This window comes from Gymnogyps californianus, chromosome 11 (assembly GCF_018139145.2).
Source record: "Gymnogyps californianus isolate 813 chromosome 11, ASM1813914v2, whole genome shotgun sequence".
NCBI lineage: Eukaryota > Metazoa > Chordata > Aves > Accipitriformes > Cathartidae > Gymnogyps > Gymnogyps californianus.
Window position 1 is genome coordinate 16,537,752 of NC_059481.1, and position 21,147 is coordinate 16,558,898.

Sequence of the window (21,147 nt, forward strand, 5' to 3'; positions counted from 1 at the left end):
AGAATGATGCAGAAATATCTTTAAACTAGAAGACTACCCTACTGTCCACCCCTGAATGGTGCAGCTTCCTGCCTACTTTAACTTTGACAAGCCTGCTTCTGTGTATAAAGTTCTACCTTGATAAAGACCAAAGTGGGAGGCACTAGCACTTTATGTCTAAAACACGATAAATGGAACTTCATTCTTTTTTTCTCCCCTGAAATGTTTAGGAGAACTCATACCAGTAGCAGATGTAGTATTAGTGGCCAGTCCTAATCTCTATTCCCCTACTGCCCTCCAGCACCCTAGAAATAGCACAGTGTTTTAACATCTTGTGTTCAAGCCTCAGATCAAGAGCTCACAGTAGTTGTTTAGGCCATAAGCAGAACATAAGTTTTCCAAGGAAGATAACAGAGATGAACCTTGAAGTTCATACCATATTATTTTCAAGCAGTTCTACTGTTGAAATACCCTAAGGATGAAGAAAGAATCAGGATCGTATAGCACAATCAGAATCCCAGAATATTTGACAGAAAACTAGGTGGAACAAAATTTGCCACTGCATAAAATAGATAACATGCAGAAATTTCAAACAGTATGTGGTAAGCCACTAAGCAGTCACGGTCTAAGGTCAGTAAGAAGTTCTTCCCTTCAGATGCTAGCGAAACAATTTCTAATGAATGATGTCTTCCTACATCAATCACTACAGGGAGCAGAATGTCAAGCTAGGAAGACTACTAGTCTGTTTGAGGAAAATTGTTTTTTCTTAGGAATAAGATGGTAGGAAGGCTAGGGAAAGGGAAAACGTTCTTTTTTTCCCCACAAGTTGCTACAAAGCACAGAAAAACCTACTCATGGGTAAAGGAGTCAGGCTGCAAAACAGTCTTGGCAGTCCCAGAAGGAACACGAGTAGAAGTGGAACATGTGATGTCCTTCCTCACCACACCATGTATCATTGCAAAAGTGGGAGTTTTCACACAAGAGAGGGTTTTGTTCTTTATTCATAGTTTCCTAAGTGATATTCAATTTATTTTAAAAAATCTTCTCCAGAAGGTTCTTTTAGGCAAATAATTTAACAGCATGAGTGACGTCTGCTAATCAGTTGGAATTTCTGATGTGTAGTACACAGACTAGCTTCATGAAGCTGATACCACAACATGTTTCCTCAATCCCAGTGCCTTCCTGCATTTTCACCCCAACATTTCCCCAGAAGAACTTTGACCTTTTCCAACTGACGCTGCCACAGAATCCTTCCATTGTAGCTCAGCCACTCTTTACAGCCTGTACAATCCACAGCATGAGCTCCTCCCTCTTACTTGCCATAAGAAGCACTCATATTGAAACCATTCTATTTCAGAGCATTCACTACCACTTCATCTTCTGCTCTGTAAACTATCAGAATGCTTTTAAAAGAAACACTTATTTAAATAAAAGAAAATCCCTGTAAATCATGGTCGTGACAGGCTAATGGCTAGCATTGCAAAGATGATTTATCTTCCTGCTATACCTAACAAAGCTTCTTATGCTAATACCTTGTTTTCAAAATATGAAGAGACTTCCAACTGATGTTTTCTAACTGCAAGAATATACAGGTAATGAAAAACACATCAAAAAATAACCTTCACCTGCCATCTAACATCCCCATCAACTCTCAAAATGAAAAGATCTCCTTAAATTATTTTTGTTTTCTGTATTATTTAGTGTGCTCCCTTCATGGATGAAGAAACCAACTATTCAGTCTCACTGCCTGTTTGTAATCCAAATTCATTTTAGAGTTTGCATGCATTAGCTGCATGCTTTAATTTGATTTATTTTATTTGATTTCTGTCTATTAAATTAGATTTGAGGCAGGTTAGATGGCCTCACAGGGAGCATCTCACCAGCACTATCCTTTGTGCAAACAGCAATTATTTTATCTGGGCTGAGCCTAATTTCAAGTTACATCTTGATAGGTTGACAAATAAGGTCATGGTGTCTGCATTGCAAGTGATAGCCCAACTGGTGGGAAAGACCTTTGACAAGCTAGAAGGTGGGTCCTGAGAGTGTGCCGATTAAAAGGGTACGAAATTAAGCAGCAAGTCATCACCTACGAGCAGGAGCATTGTTTCAAGTCTATCTACAGACATTCTGCAATAGCTTGCAGGCCCATCACCTATGTCAGCGCAGAGACTATAAGCATGTCACTACATTTTTATTGGTCATTCACGGTTAGTAAGTGCTAAACACAGGGAGAATAGAGATAGTGGGGGCACCGCAGCCACTGAGACCCCAGAGTCCTTCATCTGTCTCTTGCTTATTCTTTCACCTCTGGCCAGTTGCTCTTTGTGAAGAACAGTTCCCATGTGTTGAGTTGTGCCTCGTGGTGACCCTCTAGCTGTTGTTTTTGTGCCCTTTCAAAATGCTTGACAAAACTGTCACAGAAGGAGTTTGGCATCTGGAAGCTGTGACAGACACGATATGACCTGATTCATAAAACATAACTAAACAGCTTGGGCTGCCAGAGGCCAGGATTTACAGGACTGCGTTTCAAGAATGGCCTTCAATGCCTGCTCTACTAAATGCACTTTCCTACTCTGCCGCAATACAAATTCCCAAGCTGTGTTAGGGTGACCTGCAACACTATGAAGTGACAAAGCAGCTGAGACACTAATCTTGTTAGAGCCTACCCTGTCCACTGCTGGTCAGGAAGGGGAAGCAATGACCTCGGCTCTGGCTGCACCTTTTACACCAGGCTACATGGGCAGGGACCACTACAAAAAATAAGACAACATCATTTTTCAGAAATTCCTCCAGCACAGGAAGCACAAAGGAAGAACCAAGTCACAGATAGTTTCTGCTGCGTTAGCCACTGTAGCCTCATTTTTACAATAAAAGCCTCCCTGCATTTGCATTTCTGGCAGGTACAGCCTGACCCACAAGGAATTTAAGGACTTTCTGCCCTCCTATCCGTCTACCTCTTTTCTTCAGCTCCACTGCAATCACTAGGTACAGCCTTCTGTTAGGTGCTCACATTGGGACCTAAACATCCTTTGGGAGACCTGTCAAAGTCACTCTGATGCCAACAATAATAAATTCTATCTCACTCATCTTCTCTTGAAACAGTACACAGACTGAAGATTACATGTTTCAAGGGTGTTCCAAGTTAAGAAAGCAGGGATTTGCAGAAAGATCGAGTAAGTTGCCCAAGGATAAAATACAAATCAGTCACAGAGTTGGAAGCTCAACATCCATTTCCCAAGCCCCAGTCATGAAGTATCCTGCGCCACCCACATTCACCCAAGAAGTGAATTTCTACATAATCCATTACTTCAAAGCCCTTCCTCCTCTTTTCATTAGCCATGAAAATAAATTGAATCCTGCACTTAAATATCATCCATAGAGCCCTCTCTCATGTTAATTGTCCTATACCATGAGGCTACAACACAGCTATCATTTTCATTCTGAGACCCACCCACCCTTCCTAAAATTAGCACATACACACACATTTGCAGAGTGCTATGATATTCCTGCATCCATCACTATTACGTCATGCTTTCAGATGTGGGGAGAAAGTGAAAGATGATGTGAAAGCAGCAAGGGAAGAATGAGGAAAGGAAATGGGATGTTGTAGTAGGTCTCTCTCGTTTTCTTGAAAAAATAAAAATAAAAGAATATAAAAGTCTAGAATATTTGGGAGACTCAAAAAAACTCCATAATGCCTTTTAATGTTTTCCCCAAGTCATCCACAAGTCCTTCCTTATCTATGGGTCAAGACATACCTCCAATCCCATTCTGACTTCTTCATTCACTCGTACTTATCACCTCTGCCCCCGTCACGTTTTAATAAAAGTTTCAGCCTATTTTATTTAACCTCATCTATTTCAAAGACACAGAAGCAGCACCCAGGCTAAGCCAGAAAAATCTTCAAAACAGTTCGTTAAACAAATTCAATGAAGAAAGAAGAGAACATCTTGTAAAAAGAATTACAAAGTGGCAAGGAAAATTACATTTTTTTTCCCCCACAGCTAAGTAGCACGACAATTGCAATTGATAGAGCAAATTAAATTCTAAATGCACTGGTGATTTGATAGATATCATTTTCTGAGTGTTACTGAAAAAACGCCTTCTTTGGGAAACAGAGTTAAGATCTGGAACAAGTCCTGTTGGTTCTGGGGCCTGATTCGATTATGCAAAGTTCATTAACATAAAGGTAAGACAGAGCAGGGAGAAAAGGCATGGAACTTCTCTAAGATGCCACATGCCTTAAGAAAAACTGCCCTGACAAAACCAGCAAAGCAATTCATTAGGAGGCCTGTTTACGGATGTAATGGGTAGCTGGTGACTTCAAAATGCTACTCCCTCCCCCCCCCCCCCCCCCCCCCGCCCCATTCAGAAGGCCAGAAAACAGAAAAGATACACTGACTAGTACTGTTCCTTCTCCTACCTAATTCTTTGAAATCATATATCAAAATGAAGCAGGAGAAATCAGAGAAAACCCAGAGTGACCTCGAATGAAAGAGACTCGATGCACCTATTTTTCTGTCAGCTAGAAACTGATATCCAACAGCCACATGATAAATGCCCTGAAATGATGCAGAAGTCCAAGTTTAGCTCTCTGTGAACACTGGTGCACTTTGCAGTATCTAGCATGTCACTCGTCAACTAGTTGATCTTATCAGCACATTTGCAGTCTGAACATAGCAGCTGTCTCCGCTTGTTTATTAGCAATTTCTATTTCTGCATTAGAAACAGGTGGGCAAGCTCAGAGAGCTAACAAGTTGCTCTTTGATGTAGAGATGGACAAATCCTCTCATTAACAGAACAGCATTTGAAAAATCATTATGGGGTATTTTTAGTCCTATTTCATTTTAGTATTGCTGTATAATTGCAGCCCATTAACCACAAATACTTGTTTCTAGAATCTGTCAGTTATAAGCAACAAGAAGTGTCAGCCTGTGGTGTCTGCAAACTACCAGTTTCAATATATTGCTGTACTTATTTTACTGGTATAAGATTGGCTGCATCAGTCACAGCAATGGATCCTGTTCTCCAATTACAGAAATTAAACTCAGTTAAACAGGTCAGGCAGAAATCTGCATAGACTTTCCCAGCAAAATCAACTTACAGGTGGAAATTAGAAATAGCAGGTGTTCAGAATTACAGATACAAAACCAGGAGAAAAACAAATGCACACAGTGTATTGCAAAAATGCCTCCTCACTTACTAATGCTCTCAGGTAGATTAGTATTAGGATCAGCACAGAGAAATACTATTTGCTACGTTTCACATGAGTGTAGACCCCCTCACACAGATGTGGGCAGAGTAGCTGAACAGACTATCTGCTTGCAGCTCTGGCAAACATGCAGTAAAGCTGTTCCATACAATCCAAACAACTCTGATCATTTGTAATACATGACTAGCTAGGTCAGCCTTTATCAGACAAAAATGCGTAGCTTGGAACATTAAATCCAGAAATTGGATCGTTGTTTTCCAGAAAGTTTTCAAAGCCTTGAGGTATCAGGTGAATGACTTTTCTATTTTAAAGTGAGCCGCAATAGAGTGTCTCTCCAAACCAGTCAGCCAAGATTTAAAAGCAGCAAGAAACTTCTCAATTTAGAAGGATAAAGGTGAAAACAACATGAAAGTTATAATACCACCCACACTGTTTCCCAACAGTCTGTTAATTCTGTATGGTTGAGGAAGGGTTTGCCTGTGCATAGCAGAAGCCTATTGTTAGAGTGACAAAGGCAAGATTCACAGGATCATGAAAAAACACCTAAGAGTACCAGGCTTCCCTGTTAGCAGGATGCGCTCTGGTTTCTGTCACAGCCTAGCAATTCTTTAACACAATCGGTGCAAGACTTGACCATCTTCCCCTAAACTGTCCCCAAGTTCAGTTCCCAAACTAAAAGCAATGGTTTGCTAGAAGAGTGGCAGAGCCCACTTTTTGCCTACTCTGCCCAGTCTTGCTATCCAGTACGAGTCAAAAAATAGTTTGTTCCCATGACATCGTCAGGCATCAGAAAGCAATGTGTGTCTAGCTCAGTCTGTGCATCAGCACAGCCTTTCTGTTCCAGAAAGGAAAAAATACTGAACTGGAGACAAAAACTGCTCTCTGTGCCAGCAAGTGCAATTGTTTGGGCCTGACAGCAGCTGCTACATGTGCTGTGCTATGCTCTGTGAGCTTTCCAGCTACAGATTACTCTTTCACAAGGCCAACCTGCCAGCTGTCCTGCCCCTTACTCCCTGACCACAGCTTGCCTAGTAGTTATCAATGAGGAGGTACAACCAAACAGAAAGGAGGACAACTGGTCACTGGGACAGCCCAGCAGCTCATCTCTTCTTAGAGGAGTATTGCTTAGTTGCCTTACAGAGAGCAGATATGGCAAAGACGGGAAAAATTTTTTTAAAAAATCACACACAAGCAACACCTCTACTGTTATAAAACTCCAATTTCTTACCTTACAGCAGGTTTCTAACCCAGTGGCCATGGAGACCTTCTTATTGGCCTTTTATTCAAGGAGCGAGGCTGATCCAGACTGCCACACCATCCACAACTTCAGCTCTACCAACCAGAAGCAACTGATATAACACAGGTGTTGAGGGGCAAACCCAACTACCTTCAGGCCAAACCACTTTATACCCTGCATCAGCAGGCGCTCCAGACCTTGTAACCTGTGAACAGCAGTAACCTGTGCACTAAGACACATGACCAATTGGGCAACATTGTGACCAGCTGGAAGAAACCCCTTCCTGACCTCTGCTTTTACCTTGAGGCACAAGCATTAACTCTTCACCCCTTAGTAAGCATATTGCTCATAACGACATTCAGTCTCTGCAGTCAATCTGACCCTAAAATTATGTCCTCCCTCACAGAGCCCATCTCTGTCACATTGAGAATAGATTTAACTCAATTCAAATGCTTCTCTGGCTAATTTATACAGTACCACATTGACCTTTTAGCGTATGCCCCACGGGACTGTGTGTGACTGGAATTTATGGGCAGCCATGAGAAATGTGCAGCTCACTGAAATACGGGGGGGGGTTTCATGCCATGATTTGAAGTTGATAACAGAAACCTAGTAGCAGTTCAATGCTTGTTCACCATTTGAGGGAGTAACAGCTGCCTGCGGGCTCTGCTGGGCTGTATTTCAATACCTCTACCAGATACACAGGCTGGCCATTGAAAGCACAGCATCTGCAGGTTTTTCCCGAATTGTTTCCACCTAAGGGAGAAAAGATTAATTTTTTTCCCCGTTCTGTTAAGGCAAGAATTTGGGCTACCTATCGCTCCTACGGAAGCTTATAGCTCCACTGCAATGAGGCCAGGGCACTGGGGTGTTGTAAGACAGGCATGTTCCAAGCAGCCAGCTATTTCCAAAGCAATATAAGAAATACATATGACCAAACTGTTTTCAGTTTCATTCATAATTTTCAATGCCTTATAACAAAAGTACAAGTAGTACCACGCTCCTGTGAGAAGGCACTTCTGAGGCACTTGACAAACCAATCACAAATGAAAATAATTATGACTGAGATACATGCTGGTTCAGATTTTCAAGATGTTTCATTCATTAGTGTATCAGAAAAGGCTCTGATATTCTGGAAGACTGGAGCGTAGCCAGCGCTAAGCACTACTGATGTTCTAGCCCAAGTCCATACCAACCAAGACGACATTGCTAACTTAGGCTCCAAATACTGCTGCTGTTAATCAGAATATTTCTTCTCTGGAAAGGACATGCAAAGGTTACAAGTCTCTCGGGACAAAGACTGTTATAATTCAAAGAAGGAAAAGTAACGGAACAAGTGCCAAAGAAACAGCAGAAAATTCTGTAGCACTATCTCCTAAGAAAAGGAGGGCTTAGAACAAATTTCCAAATTTCAGAAGGAATGTTATTTAAAAAAAAACAAAAATGCAGAAAACTACAGGTGAATGAAGAGCAGCCACTCTGCTATTCAAACTGCCTATTCAAGATGATGGCTGTTCTGCTAGCGTGCTACATAAGGCAAAGGGTGGGAGAGAAAGAGAGATTACCCTAACATTTACTTTCTCCCTTTGCAAAAAACACTGTGGTTGCCTATGCTTCAAGGCCCATTTGTAGCATCCTTGTTCAGTGTTTTCTGTGCATTGCTTGCTGCCTTGACTAATTGGATTCAATATATTAATACGCATTTTGCCAAACTCACAGAAGGCTGACCGTAGTGTCAAAGCTGTGCTGGCTGAGTCAGTTCCACCAAATGCTGGGATTCAAAGAGCAGTTGAAAAATACTGTCCTCAGTCTGCAGACAGCCACAAATTTCATGTTCCATTCAACCAGCTTCCACCTTTATAGCAGTAGACTGGATACTCAAACAGGAACATCGTTTTGCAGGAATTTGTCTGCTCTTTTTGCAATGGGCTGTCACATTGTTGCGACTGGGATATCAGAAAGAAAAGAGAGAAGAGATGTTTGAAAGACAATCTTGAGAAATTTAGAGCATAAACCATCAGTGTCGCTTATCTGGAGATCATTGCTTTGGCTTCAGATGCTCGATAAACTGCCTATTCAAACAGAAAAAAAATCATATTCTCAATCCTGTAATTATTTGGCACTGTAGAATAAATGACAATTTTATTCAGCCTTTCTTTACTGCATTAAAACAGGATCACAGTTTTCACAACAGCTGACTTCCTGTCACCAAAAACGAAGTGTTTGTTACAAAGCAAGAGAGGAACCAGCACCTCTGCCTGGCACCCCTGCAAATTAGGAGCAAATCTTCAATTCAAGGGAATACACAGATACAAAACTCACTATTGCAGATGAAAGAACAAAGCAAAAAATGTTTTTCTCCACAGTTTGCTATAATCATCATCTCATTCAATTTCTATATACACTAAAATCTGTTCACTTTTAACTATAATCACAAATGAGTAGAGATAGAGAAGAGATGAAAGGAAAAGGCAGAACAGGTTCTGTAAATGGAATATTTTAAGAAAACGTAATGCTAGTGGACTCTTTCTGCATGAGATTGCAATTTGGACCACGTTAAGTACCTAGTTTGCTAGAAAAACAATCTGAGAGAACATCCTCTGTTCACATTCAGTGGAAACGCAGTCTAATAGGGGGGCCACCTGAGGAGCAGAGGCTTCCTTCAATTCTTGGTTTCTCTTCTGAGACTTTCATCAACAGTAGCAATGGTTCCTTCTTGTATGACACTTGCCATGTAGAAATGCCACTATAAAAGTCTATCGGTCCTTTTCACAGAAACCACTCAGCATTCAGACAAATGTGGGGAACTGGATTGCTCTATATTTGGCACACAAACATGACCTAAGGGTTCAGCAGCATTGGCTATACTGTGTGCATGTGTGCTAGAGGAGGTATAGCATGCAATGACACTAGAAGAACAACAGATGCGCTTGCTGTTGTGAACTGTTTCCAACGAGCACAATGCCAGGTTAGCACTCCAGCTGAATTGCTACAGGCACTTCTTCTGCCTGCTTGAAAGATCATTACCAATCAAAGCAGGTCATCCTACCTCCCTATTTCAACATTATTAGATGAGAGCTTCCTTTAAAGAGTGCATTTTCCTTTGGAGCAGCCTAACTCCAATAAGGCATTGATCTAATTTGATCCCTGTTTCACTGGGGGATATGTCATCTCCAGCTTTGAAAAAGTTATTCAAGAGAAGAGAGCTTGAGCCTTTCATAATTAACATGCAACACTGGTTGCCACGCAGGGAGCAGGCACAGTTATAATAACTTGGAGTCAATAATTCATAAACTATAATGCATTATTAATCAATTATCGAGGCTTGAATTACATTTAATGAGATTAAGCTGATTGGAGCACTAAGCTGTTTGAATCATATTGATTTAATCAATGTGCTTAATTAAACTGTGTACATTTTCCACATGATCATTATTTTCCAGTATCCTGCATAAGTGGCCTCTGCAATTCACATCCTCTGCCATTATTTGCTCAGGAATTGCTCTTTGCTGCAAATTATATTTAAAGGTAAAAGGCTTGTTTCTTTCTGAAAAAAGATCAAAGTTGCAAAACAACCATCTAAATAGCTTATACAAGCAAATTGAGAAATGTTAGAGTATTTCTCCCAGCAACTATGCCTTTTTGATTCTGTAGGCTTAAGATGAGACCAAGTAAACACACCTCATTAGTCTCACTTTATCCCTCATTCTAGGAGCATCTGCAGATTCAAAGGGCACAGGCATCCTGCCATACCTGTCCCCAAAATGTTACTCTTTCCATCTTCAGAAACATGTTTAGACTCAGACAGAAAATGTGTTTCAACTCCCAAAGACATGTAAGATAAGCAGGTGTCATTATCTCTTCATGATAATATTCACAATGGTTTCACCAGCCTTGCATAAAGAGGACATGTGATGACAGAAGAGCAACTCAAAGTGACAGCTGTTACAGATGTAAACCCATTTGCTAGTGTCATACTTTGTTTAATTTCCCTCACCACTGCTGCTAATTAGCTAGGACATTGAGGTTTAACTTTAAGCCCCACAGTTCAGCTCTATAATGCTACACACTGCTAAAAGAACACCCATCAGGTGTGTCAAGTGGGGGAAATACTCATAACACACTGCATAATCAGTATTATTAATGGAAATCACAACAGTACAACCAGCCATGAAGAGAGCTTTGCAATTACTTTCTTTGTGATACCATAAACAATGACTGTCCCACCCCACCCTGCAGAGGGGATGGGGGAGTTAATTCTGAGAAGAGCTACAGTCTTCTGAGGAAAAGCTCTGTGCATAATATGGAAGGTCAAATCTGCAGTCTAACTCTTTGTAAGAAGGAATATGGTAAAGACAGATAACGGAGGAGACAAAAAACAGTCCCTTTGTCTCATCATTGGTGCTTCCCACACACAGAATGGGAAACTAATGGCTTTGTCTTTATCACATGACTATGGGGGATATTGCAGTTAGAATGAGTAGCAAAGACATCCCTACTTGCTGGATGCTCAGTCTTCATATGACAGCAGGAAAGGCAAATTTAAAATAAAACAGCAACAAAAAACAACAACAGAGACCCTCCCAGTTTCTATTTGTACAAGTCTATGGAGCTGCAAAGCTCAGCAGGGACCACTGACCAGCCTCGGACTTTCTGTTGCAGTCTTCAGGCACCCACAGACATTGATCAAGCGTGAATGGAAGTTGTGCTGTTTGTAACTGAGCTTTTGCATGACCAAGATGCAAAGCACAGGGAGCCAAAGAGTTCCTGGCTCGCTTCTTTTTTCGTTCCTATCAATTTCAGAACTGAGCATTTAATAAAAATTATTCAGTACACCACCATCACACAAAGGGGAGACAGAAAGAGAGGAAGGAGAAAGGAGTCTAAAGTGAATATCAAAGCCTCACGTAAACAAAGCATAATGAAGGAAAACAGCAGCCCATTTTTCTTCCCTTCAGTATGCAGTGAATGTGCAGTGCCTGCGAGCATGCATGGCTTGTGCTTCCTATTAACAAGGCGCACGTTAATAAATTTAACTCAGACAAATTTAACCATCCTAGGGCCACATTAATCAAAAGCCTGACAAGACCAATCTGAAAGAGTTGGGCAAAGAAAATAAAGCAGAGCTGACACAGAGGATGCCATGCCCTCATTGTCCCTAGTTCCGCTCCCACTCTATCAGCACCTCCAGTACCGCAATAACTCCTTCCCACTGCACTCCTGGGTTGATCATGCTGTCCTCCCAACACTTCTCACCCACCCAATGCCTCTTCATCAGTGATGTTTCCTACTCCCCATGTATCTATACCAGAGAAGGATTTAGGGTATTTCAGTATGATCATGTGCAACAGCTAGGAAGTCCTGGCAAGCTTTGTGTTTTACCTGTGCCACTGGCGTTATTGAAAAGAATCTCTCAAGGTACAGATTAACAAATGCACAAAGGAGAAATAACAAATTTGATAGGAAAGCAAAATGACTATAACTCTTGAAAATTATGAATTGGCCAGAACCCGAAGGAAAGAACAAGGGCTATCAATTTTTATTCATTACCCATGTGCCAAGTTTCCCAGTGCTGGAGCTCCACATCACTTCTCAAGCTGAAATACATATGCATGGAGACTACAAACCAATGGGAGTTATTACTGGGAAAACCTCCAACCTTTGGTCCCTTCATATTTAGCTCTAAGTTGTTGCTTTTGAGCTATGTTTTTAGCGTGGAAAATATTGACAAGTAGGTCCTTCCATCAGCCAAACTACTTCACAGAGAGAAGGGCATGTCATACAAGACGAGGAAATTGAGAAGTAACTGCTGATCAAAGCCACACAAAGCAGCACAAATTAGGCCGTGTCCCCAAAAGCCATAATTATCCAAGCCGCTTAAACAAAATAAGCGCATACGTGATTACTCAGATTTGCCTAGGGGCATCCCCACAGCATAAAACATGGTGTGCTGCCTTGCTGTTCTTCCGCTTGATAAAACAACAAATATTTTCATCACCTAAGAGTATCGGCGTTTACTTCCATAGTCTTGGAAACTTTGAGAGAAACTGTGTTGCCTTGCCTTGCCACTGTCTTTCTCCCAAACAATTTCTATTTCAGTTCAGACAACTGGGTTTTCTACATGTTCTGTTTTGATTGAGTTCAATTGGTTCATGGATAGATCTAGGAAGTCCTCAATTTTATTGCATTGCAAAGCTTCAGAGGAAGAGTTGTTTAGTGGCACATGATTTAATGGCATTTCAGTCATAACTACAAGCTCCCACTGAATTCATGTAATATTACAAACCAGGGGATATTTCATTCTCTCAAAAATAAAGAGAACTTCTGGCACATAATTGGGATTTGAACCCAGATGCTGAATATTACAACAGCCTGAAGCATTCGAAACAAGTATCTGTCCAAACTGTTCATAGATCCTTTCTGAATCTTTCAGCAAATCTGTGCTGAATAAGTAAGCCAAGCCTTGTCTTCACAGACAGGTTAATGACTTTTGAAAACCTGCCAGACTGTCTTTCAACACTGCAAGATGCATTCTGATATACTCTGAAAACACAGTGCTCCAGAAAATGGCAATGCCTCCTAATATTGTCACATTTATATCATGATACTCCCTAAAAGCAGCGTGACTCTTGGGGTATTATTGCGCTGGTCAGTACTGTCTTGTCGTTTCCTCATGTTCCTCATTTCAGCATCTGTGTCTCTCAATTGTCTTGAATATAGGCTCTAAGTCCTGCATACACAGAGGCCATCCGTTCTCCCATGCTGTACCACACCTGGCACAACAAGGTCTCAGTTCAGGGCTAGCCCCAAGGACTGTAGACGGAATAAAGTCTAGCATATTATTAGCATATGCAATTATGTTTCCCTCTTGTCTCTGGTGCCAGAGGTGAAAACATTCTTAACTATTCCTGCTTTAGTTCCACTGGTACAGACCTGTGATTTTCTTCCAGATTTTTTAATCCTGATCACTGTATCTGCATGACTGCAGACCTGAGCATGTTATGGGGTTGGTCAGAAAGTAAGAATGCTATTTTACAAAAATGCTGGAGATTTTTAAATTGTTTTTTTGCTTTCCTATGACAAAACACACCTTTCAGAAAGTCCTTTCAAAGCCAAAGGCGCTTAAGTGTTTAGCACATTCACTCATCATGTGACTGACATGTCCTTGCTTTGATAAATCCAAACATTAGCTTAGCTTTTGCTTTGTACCTTCATTGGAAAGGAATACTTACTTGGGCAGAAAAACTTGTTCACTGCATGTCTCTTCTGGATGGTTCCAATCCTCAAATAAAATATTCCAACTTACTTTCTTTCATTTGCCCTATTAAGACCTTCTGCCATGAGGTTTAAAAATTGCTATCAACAGCTAACATCTAACCAGGTGGTCATCTGCAGCGTGCCAAAGACTTCTTTATATAACCAGCCTCCCCCACCACAACTCCCACCCGCGGGTTTTCTGTTCTATATCATCACTATCATGGAACAAAAGTGCTTAAGGGCAGGAATTATCTCTTTGTAGCCTGTACTTGGCAATTTTCCTTTAAGATTTCAATCTAGAAAAGCACGTTCATGTTCAGAAATTTGCTAATTCAGGGTAAATGCTTGGTTTATAATAAAATTATTATAATAAAAAGGTATGAGCTCAGGATGATTACACTGTAATGTCAGCATAACTGCAGTCACTGTGCTCTAAACCTGAACGAGGTTATAGCAATTATAGCAATAATTTTCACCAACTCTGATATTTGAGCTTCCTTTTAGTTTATGCATGTAGCATGGACATTACGAGGAGTCCTAGTCACGTATCACCACATATCCCTGAAAGGAGAATTCTGCAACAAGAAACGTGGTTCATATCACAGAATCCCTTTGGATACTTCTAGCCTAATATCTCAGTGGGACAATGATATATGTTTTCTTAACATCTAAAAAGATCTTAAGACAATTTAAATTTCCACACTCCCTCTAAGTTCTCAACCTGTGTTATAGATGTGTGAAGAACAGAGATAAAAAAATCAATTTATGTCTTGTTACTGACTCAAGAAAAAAAGTCAACCTACATATAAGTAGATAGTCATTTAGGCTCTCAAATCAAAGCTAACCCAACGTGATGCTAACCAGAATCTTCTTATCACTTGCTGTTGATTACAGAAACTTGCATATCTTAATCTTGTTAATCAAGGCCACTGAAGGTCTAAATCTTTGACTTTCACAATGAAAAATAACCACCTCTGGATATAATATGGCAGTTATAATATTTACCATTAGATAGTACACCATCAGTTAGGACTCAGACAGAATGGAAGGAGCTGTATTGTGTCCAGATGGATCTACCAGGCACGTTGGAGGAGCTGGAATTTCACCAGAACACTTCAATTGCTGTCCACAGCTGGGAAAGAGTGATCTTGTACTACTTTTTTTTCCCCCCCCCCAACTTTGAGACCTCAAAATACATAAATCATTTCAATATGGAACATCACACACACAAAAAAATCAAATTTCTTGTTGAATTGGTTACTTGAACACAGTTTCTTGCTGTTGGAGATATTTGATGTTGAACTTTGTAATTGTTTCAGATCATTAAAGAAAAATTTGAAGTAAAAAATGGTGTCAGATCTCCTCCCTCCTCCATGTAAATCTGTAATTTTAAAAAAGCATTGTAATTGGCTATTCCTCATATTTAGATTTCTTTTTCCAAAACGAGAAAGGCAAGAAAATCAACATATTCACAAAACAGGTTGTCACTGCCACTGCTGACATGACCACAACTCACCAGCATCTCTTTTAATACTTCATTTGGCTACTTACAGAATTGCTCCAAGTCGTCTCTAGATTCTGGCATGGCAGTGATTGTGAGCAGTGGGCATAGATTTCCTCCTAGCGTCTGGCAGAGTGTCTGCTGCCTCCAGTAAACCTTCTTGGGGTTCCTATTTTGTTCCAGGATATCAAGATGGGACTGAGAAAGAAGCAAGGAAGCAGATTTATAAATGAGTTCACGGTCTATAAAATCTGATTTTATTCTACTAGCTGTGTGTTGTTATTATTGGTACTAATTTCATTTCTTGCTAACTTCCCAGCTTCTCTCTTCTGCCGGTTAATATCATCACCTTTTACATCCCACAAATATGTGCAAGCCATTCAGAATACATGCCAGTTCACTGAAGGTGCACAGGACTATTTACTCTTATATCATGACCTAGTTGAAGATGTCCCTGCTCATTGCAGGGGGTTGGACTAGACGGCCTTTAAAGGTCCCTTCCAACCCAAACTATTCTATGATTTTACCAGAACAGTTCCTAGGTGCTTTTCTTATTAGCGTAAATGAATTTCTATGCATACACAAAGTCCAAAAGAGAACTGCCTACTCCTTATATTTTAATAGGGACTGTGTAAAAATGTGAGAAAACTCATCATTTTTGAGCTTTTATAGAACTGACTGCTTAGCTGTCAAGCACATGCCAGTGAAACTCGGGAACAACTCCACACCAGAAGCAGCCAAAAGTTTACATCGAAACAACATTTTGTACAATCAGTAGTGGGAAATTTAAAGAGCGTCTTTCCAAGAAGTTATTTAAAAAGGAGATTTTTCTCCCCCCCCACCCCCACAAAGTTTATGGCAGTTAAACAATTCTTAAGTCCAACAGCTTCTTGAGAAATTTGAGAAAAAGAATTGGCAGCTTAAAAAAATGACTTTTTGAACAAATTCTGATCGCCTCATTAGACACATAGCCGCTTGTCACCCACACACCAGATGATGTGTAGTTCTCTGTTTACATTGTAATTACAAGTGGCAAGATTAGCGTAAGCAATCCCATCTCAGGGTGTTGCTAAGTGTTGTGAAACGCCAGTTATCTCTCGATTGGTAGAAATAGGTATAGTACAGTATGCGCACTTGTCCTAATGGTACTTTAACTAAAACACACCAATTCACTGAACAACCCTTACATGGTAACTTTTTGTTTTTACAAGTCAGGGCTAAATTTTAACCAATGTTTATGGGGCAAGACGTTCCTGTTCCTCAAACCTTGGAGCTTGCCATCTTTCAGACTGCTTTCCCAGTATCCATTTGAATGCAAACACAGAACTGAAATTTACAGTCATCTATGTCATAAAACAATTAACATACTGCTTTATAAAGTAAATTCAATTATTAGACACATCTAACGATCTCACATAGATACAGAGAACTCAATATACTCATTTACTTATGTTCCTGGTACCCAGTGAAACTTAATTGGGTATAGCTGCCACAGAGATTTCAGCTAGATATCCAAACAATTAACACTGTGATGTAAAAATAGATAAATTACTGTTCATAAAATAAATGTAATTACTAATGGACAAAAAGTAATGAACTGCAGAGTGCATTCAGTTCAAACAGGATTCTGCAATGTGTATTTCCTGTAAATATGCCTGTAACTATTAAATATATATGATATTTAAAAACGTTTTCAAATTACTAACTCCATATACAAGATTATCTTCTTCCCCAAAGCACTATGTATTTAATTGAGCCCTTGGGTTCGGAATCACTTTTAATTTATTACTGATATGTAAAACCAACATACTTCACCAGTGGACAAATGCTTTGAAATGAAATCTACTGGTGCACAAACTTGATTTAGTTTATTTACTGTGGAAATTAAAGTAACATGGAAATGTGTAAATTGCATCACTCAACATCTTAAATTAGTCCAAGCAAAGAAGCCTTTTAGAATTATTAGAGGCAACAATTTTGCTTTGGCTAAAAAGCTGGACATGACAATCTATCAATCTTTTCTATCCATACTTCCCATTTACCAAACTTTATGATCCTTACTGAGTCTGAGTTCATTTAAACTTTTCCTGGGGCAAAATTCCCTTTAACTTCAATAAGCATTTTATTTGAAAAGGCAGTGAAATACTTCAAGACTTGGCCCTGAAAGTCTAGGAATAACATCTTTTTCATCTCCATTCTATTCATTCAGGAGCAGGTGAGATATTCAGGGATTCCCAGAGCATACAAACTCTCCAAGTCTCTCATGCTTTTGTGCCAGCAGAAGATAGAAATCAATAACAGTAAAATAATGATGAGGCACTGCATTTCAGTAATAAAGTACGGTGGTGAATAAGTCCACCCCATTCTTCAGTATTGCACTTGTCTTTTCCCCTGCAGACTGTAGTATATACATGCCTTCAAGGCTATAGGTCAAACCCCACTACTGCATTGATTTTGAGGAGTAACTGGTACCCATAAGCCGAATGAGAAGTGAGCTGGCAGGCATATTTTGGACTGTGAAGGCTTGACTGGCCCTCTCCCAGATATCGGAAGCAGTTTCTTTGAACATCTATAACAGGATGCAAAGCAGTTGACAAGAGACTGTTGTTTGAGTGGGAATTAATCTAAGCCTAACTATGCTGCCATGCCAAGCAGCATGGCTAGTAAGTGGGAGAGGACATTGTCTTCCTTGAAAGCATAGTCTTTCATATCTGGTAATGGCAAACTGATACCATTAGAAAAAAATAGAGTAAGCCTAAACTTCACCAACCCACACAAGCATTTATTGCGCAGAAGAAAAAGGGCTGACAATGGAAATTGACAGGAGAAGGAAGGAGAACTGATCTACTGGAACTGCGTGTCTTCATTTTCAGTAACATCTTTCTCATCTTTAGCAACAAAGCAAAGCTACTCCCAGAACTATTCATTTCCCTTCTTTTATCGTACCTTCCTTTCAGACCTTGGGCTCTCCTATATCAATCATAGAGAAAGCACATTGGATGCATTTCCCAGAAAATTCCCTTATCATCCACGCCTGGCCAGAAAAGGCTGCAGAAAACAAATCCTTCCCCAGGAGGAAAACTTGGTACAACTCAATAATACAATTTACGCCTTAGACTTGTATTCTTTTAGTTTCTGTACCGACAGCACTGGTGAGGGTGTCACAAATGCCTACTGACACTCCAACTAGCACAGAGGAAACAGCTGACAAAACATTCAAATGAGGTCCAACGCTGTGCTATTGCTGAGCGCAGCTCTGAAAGCTGAGCTATTACCCTGTCAGAAAGAGAGCTTTCACTTCTGAGTTGCCATTAGCTTTAGCCCCCTGCTTCCCACCCCTTCAGGAGGAGGATCCTGCAACCCTAAGGAAATGGAGACATCTTTGGTTGCGTTATGACTGATATAACCACTAATGGTTTGTACCCCAGCTTACGCCATACAGAAATTTCTTTTCTCCTACAGCATTCTGGATTTCAGAGCTGGCAGGGGCTGCAGTTGCAAACAAGGCAACGACAGCATCGTGATCATTAACTGCCTATGAAAACAGTCCTCTACGCTATCTCAAAATCTACACGTATCCAAGCAGCTCCAACCTGTCAGGCCCATTAGCTTATCTAGGTGGACATATCAGTATTACCATCATTGTAGAGTAGGTATAGGGGTAATGGTAGGCCAGGTAGCAGACATCATCTTTGTGAGGGAACTTGATGCTGAAGGTGAGTGTGTAGTAGAATTCTCCTCTCATGCCTCCTCCTGCAGCTGCACTGCAGTGGTAGTGGTTTCTGGAAGAAGAGAAAGGGGGAGGAGTGGATGGTTTTCACTTCTATATGCACATTTGGAGCAGCCATGAGAGAACTAAGCATTCAGAGAAGCGTCCACCCTGAATGAGCTTTCATCTCATGCTGTAGATGGGCTCCAAACTCAACCAGTCATTGTATCAGGACTGGGAGGGCCCCATGCAAGTACAATCAATCCAATCCCAGCAATGAACAGGTACAAAAATGTAACACAGTGCTAAACAACATCCAGTAACACAGCAATGCACCTACAGGCTGTAGGAAAGAAGGAAGATTAGAGAAACCATGGCTCCGCTAGACAGAGATGCAAACAGGATTACGATGGTCAGTACCACTGACCAAGGCGGTACACCAGGTTCAAGGGTGTCTTGGGATTCACGCAGTACACAAAGACCAGCAGGGAGTTAAGAGGCAGAACTGCGTGTGGCAGCACTGGGCACAGTCAGTCGCGGCTAGCCACGTGCTGGTGATGGATGGGAGCCCTCTCACAGGAAAAGAACAGTTTGTTTCATTTTGTGAAGGTGCAAATAAGAAAGAAGCAAGCTAATACTAGTTCATATAACACAGTCCACACATTTAAACTAATGCATTCAGCTAACACTGCTGTATTGCTTCCGACATCCAAATTATCTTGCTCAGAGATGCAGGTACCTATTCACAGCCCTGAACAATGCCATGTGAAAATATTCTGTGAAAGCCTGAAGATTTAGAAAATATGAATACCCTACCAAACCAACCATTCTGTTCCAGTTCCACCACAGGAAGAAAAGGGATATTCCAGACATTAAAAAAAAAATAGTACATACATAAAAATATTTCAAATATTATCAAGGGCTCTTCGCTGAGTAGGAAGAGCAGAGTAGGTTTGAGTAGACTGCACACAGAGAAGTGACCTCATACAGATTTTCAGGTTGTGAGATACCCAAAAAATCCTCTTTTGGATCCCTCCTTTTCAAAGACTTGAGCCTTTCCCTGTCAGGGAGCAGCGAGGACCAGTTGCTCCCCAAAAGATGGGAAGCTGAGCTTGATATGGAAGCCAGCGGGCCAGGAGCCTTGCCAGCCAGGGTCCCCTCCCACAGCATCTGAGCAGGGCATGCCCAGGGATGGCAGACAGGTTCAACCACACGACCAGATCATCAGAGAAATTTGTGGTGATCAGGCAGGTCTGGGGCAAGCCAGGAGATCAGCCCATGGGTCAGGACCCAGATCACCAGAGTTGATAGCAAAGCACAGACACAGCAGTGACTGAGCTGGAGCCTCACTACACAAGAGCTCAGACCGGGACTGAATGGCCAGGACGGAGCTCAGCTAGAGCTCCTGGGCCCATGGGCAGAGGCCCTGGGTGAGGCTGGTCAAGGTCATCAGGGTCTACTAGTGTACTCAGGCCCTTGGCACTCCCTTCATTAAAACTACAAAATCTTAAAGTGAGCTTCTCAATCTAGTTCCAGGACCAGATCTCTTGCCAGAGACTTACTCTGATAAAGAGATGACTTTAGGCTGAGTAAGAAAGTTTTCTTTCAGCAGAGATGAGGAGGCAATTCGTGCACTTTAGGGAGAAGCCTCACAGCAAATTGCATCCATAAGTACATTTCGAACAATATTTTTCCCACATTGCACCAATTATGCTGTTGCCAAACCTTCTGATTCTGAAGGACTGTGAGGTTTCTTTGACAAATGTTATCATCAATGTTGCATTAAAATGCAAAATAGAAGAGGCAACCAAAAGATGCAATTTCAGTTCCTGAAATTTACAATGCTAGTTTATTTTACTGCTGTTCATTTTTATTCAAAAGGGTGGAGAGAAAAGATAATTATTCTTGTCAAATTCTCCAAAATAATCAGCTCTTTTTCATAAGGAAGACACAATACAATGCTACTGGGTTTTCACCTGAATTTAATAGTTAGGAACATGTGGGGTGAGTGATACTGACTGGATCAATAGATAGTACAGGAACACCAAGTCACAGTAGCAAACTGAAAAGCCTATGGTTTTATTCTCAGCTGAACCCTTCACCCCAACATTTCTTTTGCAAGTAAACCACCTTAATATTGGACAAAGAGACTCAGAGGAAAAAAAAATGCAATGAACCCACAAACACAGAAACATTTACTTAGCTATTATATATGTATCTCAGTGGATCCAGGATTTGAATCTTTTTTTTTT

The 21,147-nt window shown here is 40.8% G+C and overlaps 1 protein-coding gene across 1 annotated transcript in view; it reads right to left on the reverse strand.

Annotated features, from left to right (window-relative positions):
* AGBL1 (AGBL carboxypeptidase 1) overlaps positions 1 to 21,147 on the reverse strand; it is a 278,022-nt gene that overhangs the window by 190,917 nt on the left and 65,958 nt on the right. Inside the window, exons 16-17 of the mRNA XM_050903524.1 lie at positions 18,824 to 18,968; positions 15,237 to 15,384 (exon numbers count right to left, since the gene is read on the reverse strand). Coding sequence (XP_050759481.1) covers positions 15,237 to 15,384; positions 18,824 to 18,968 — 293 coding nt within the window. The remainder of the gene's footprint in view (positions 1 to 15,236; positions 15,385 to 18,823; positions 18,969 to 21,147) is intronic.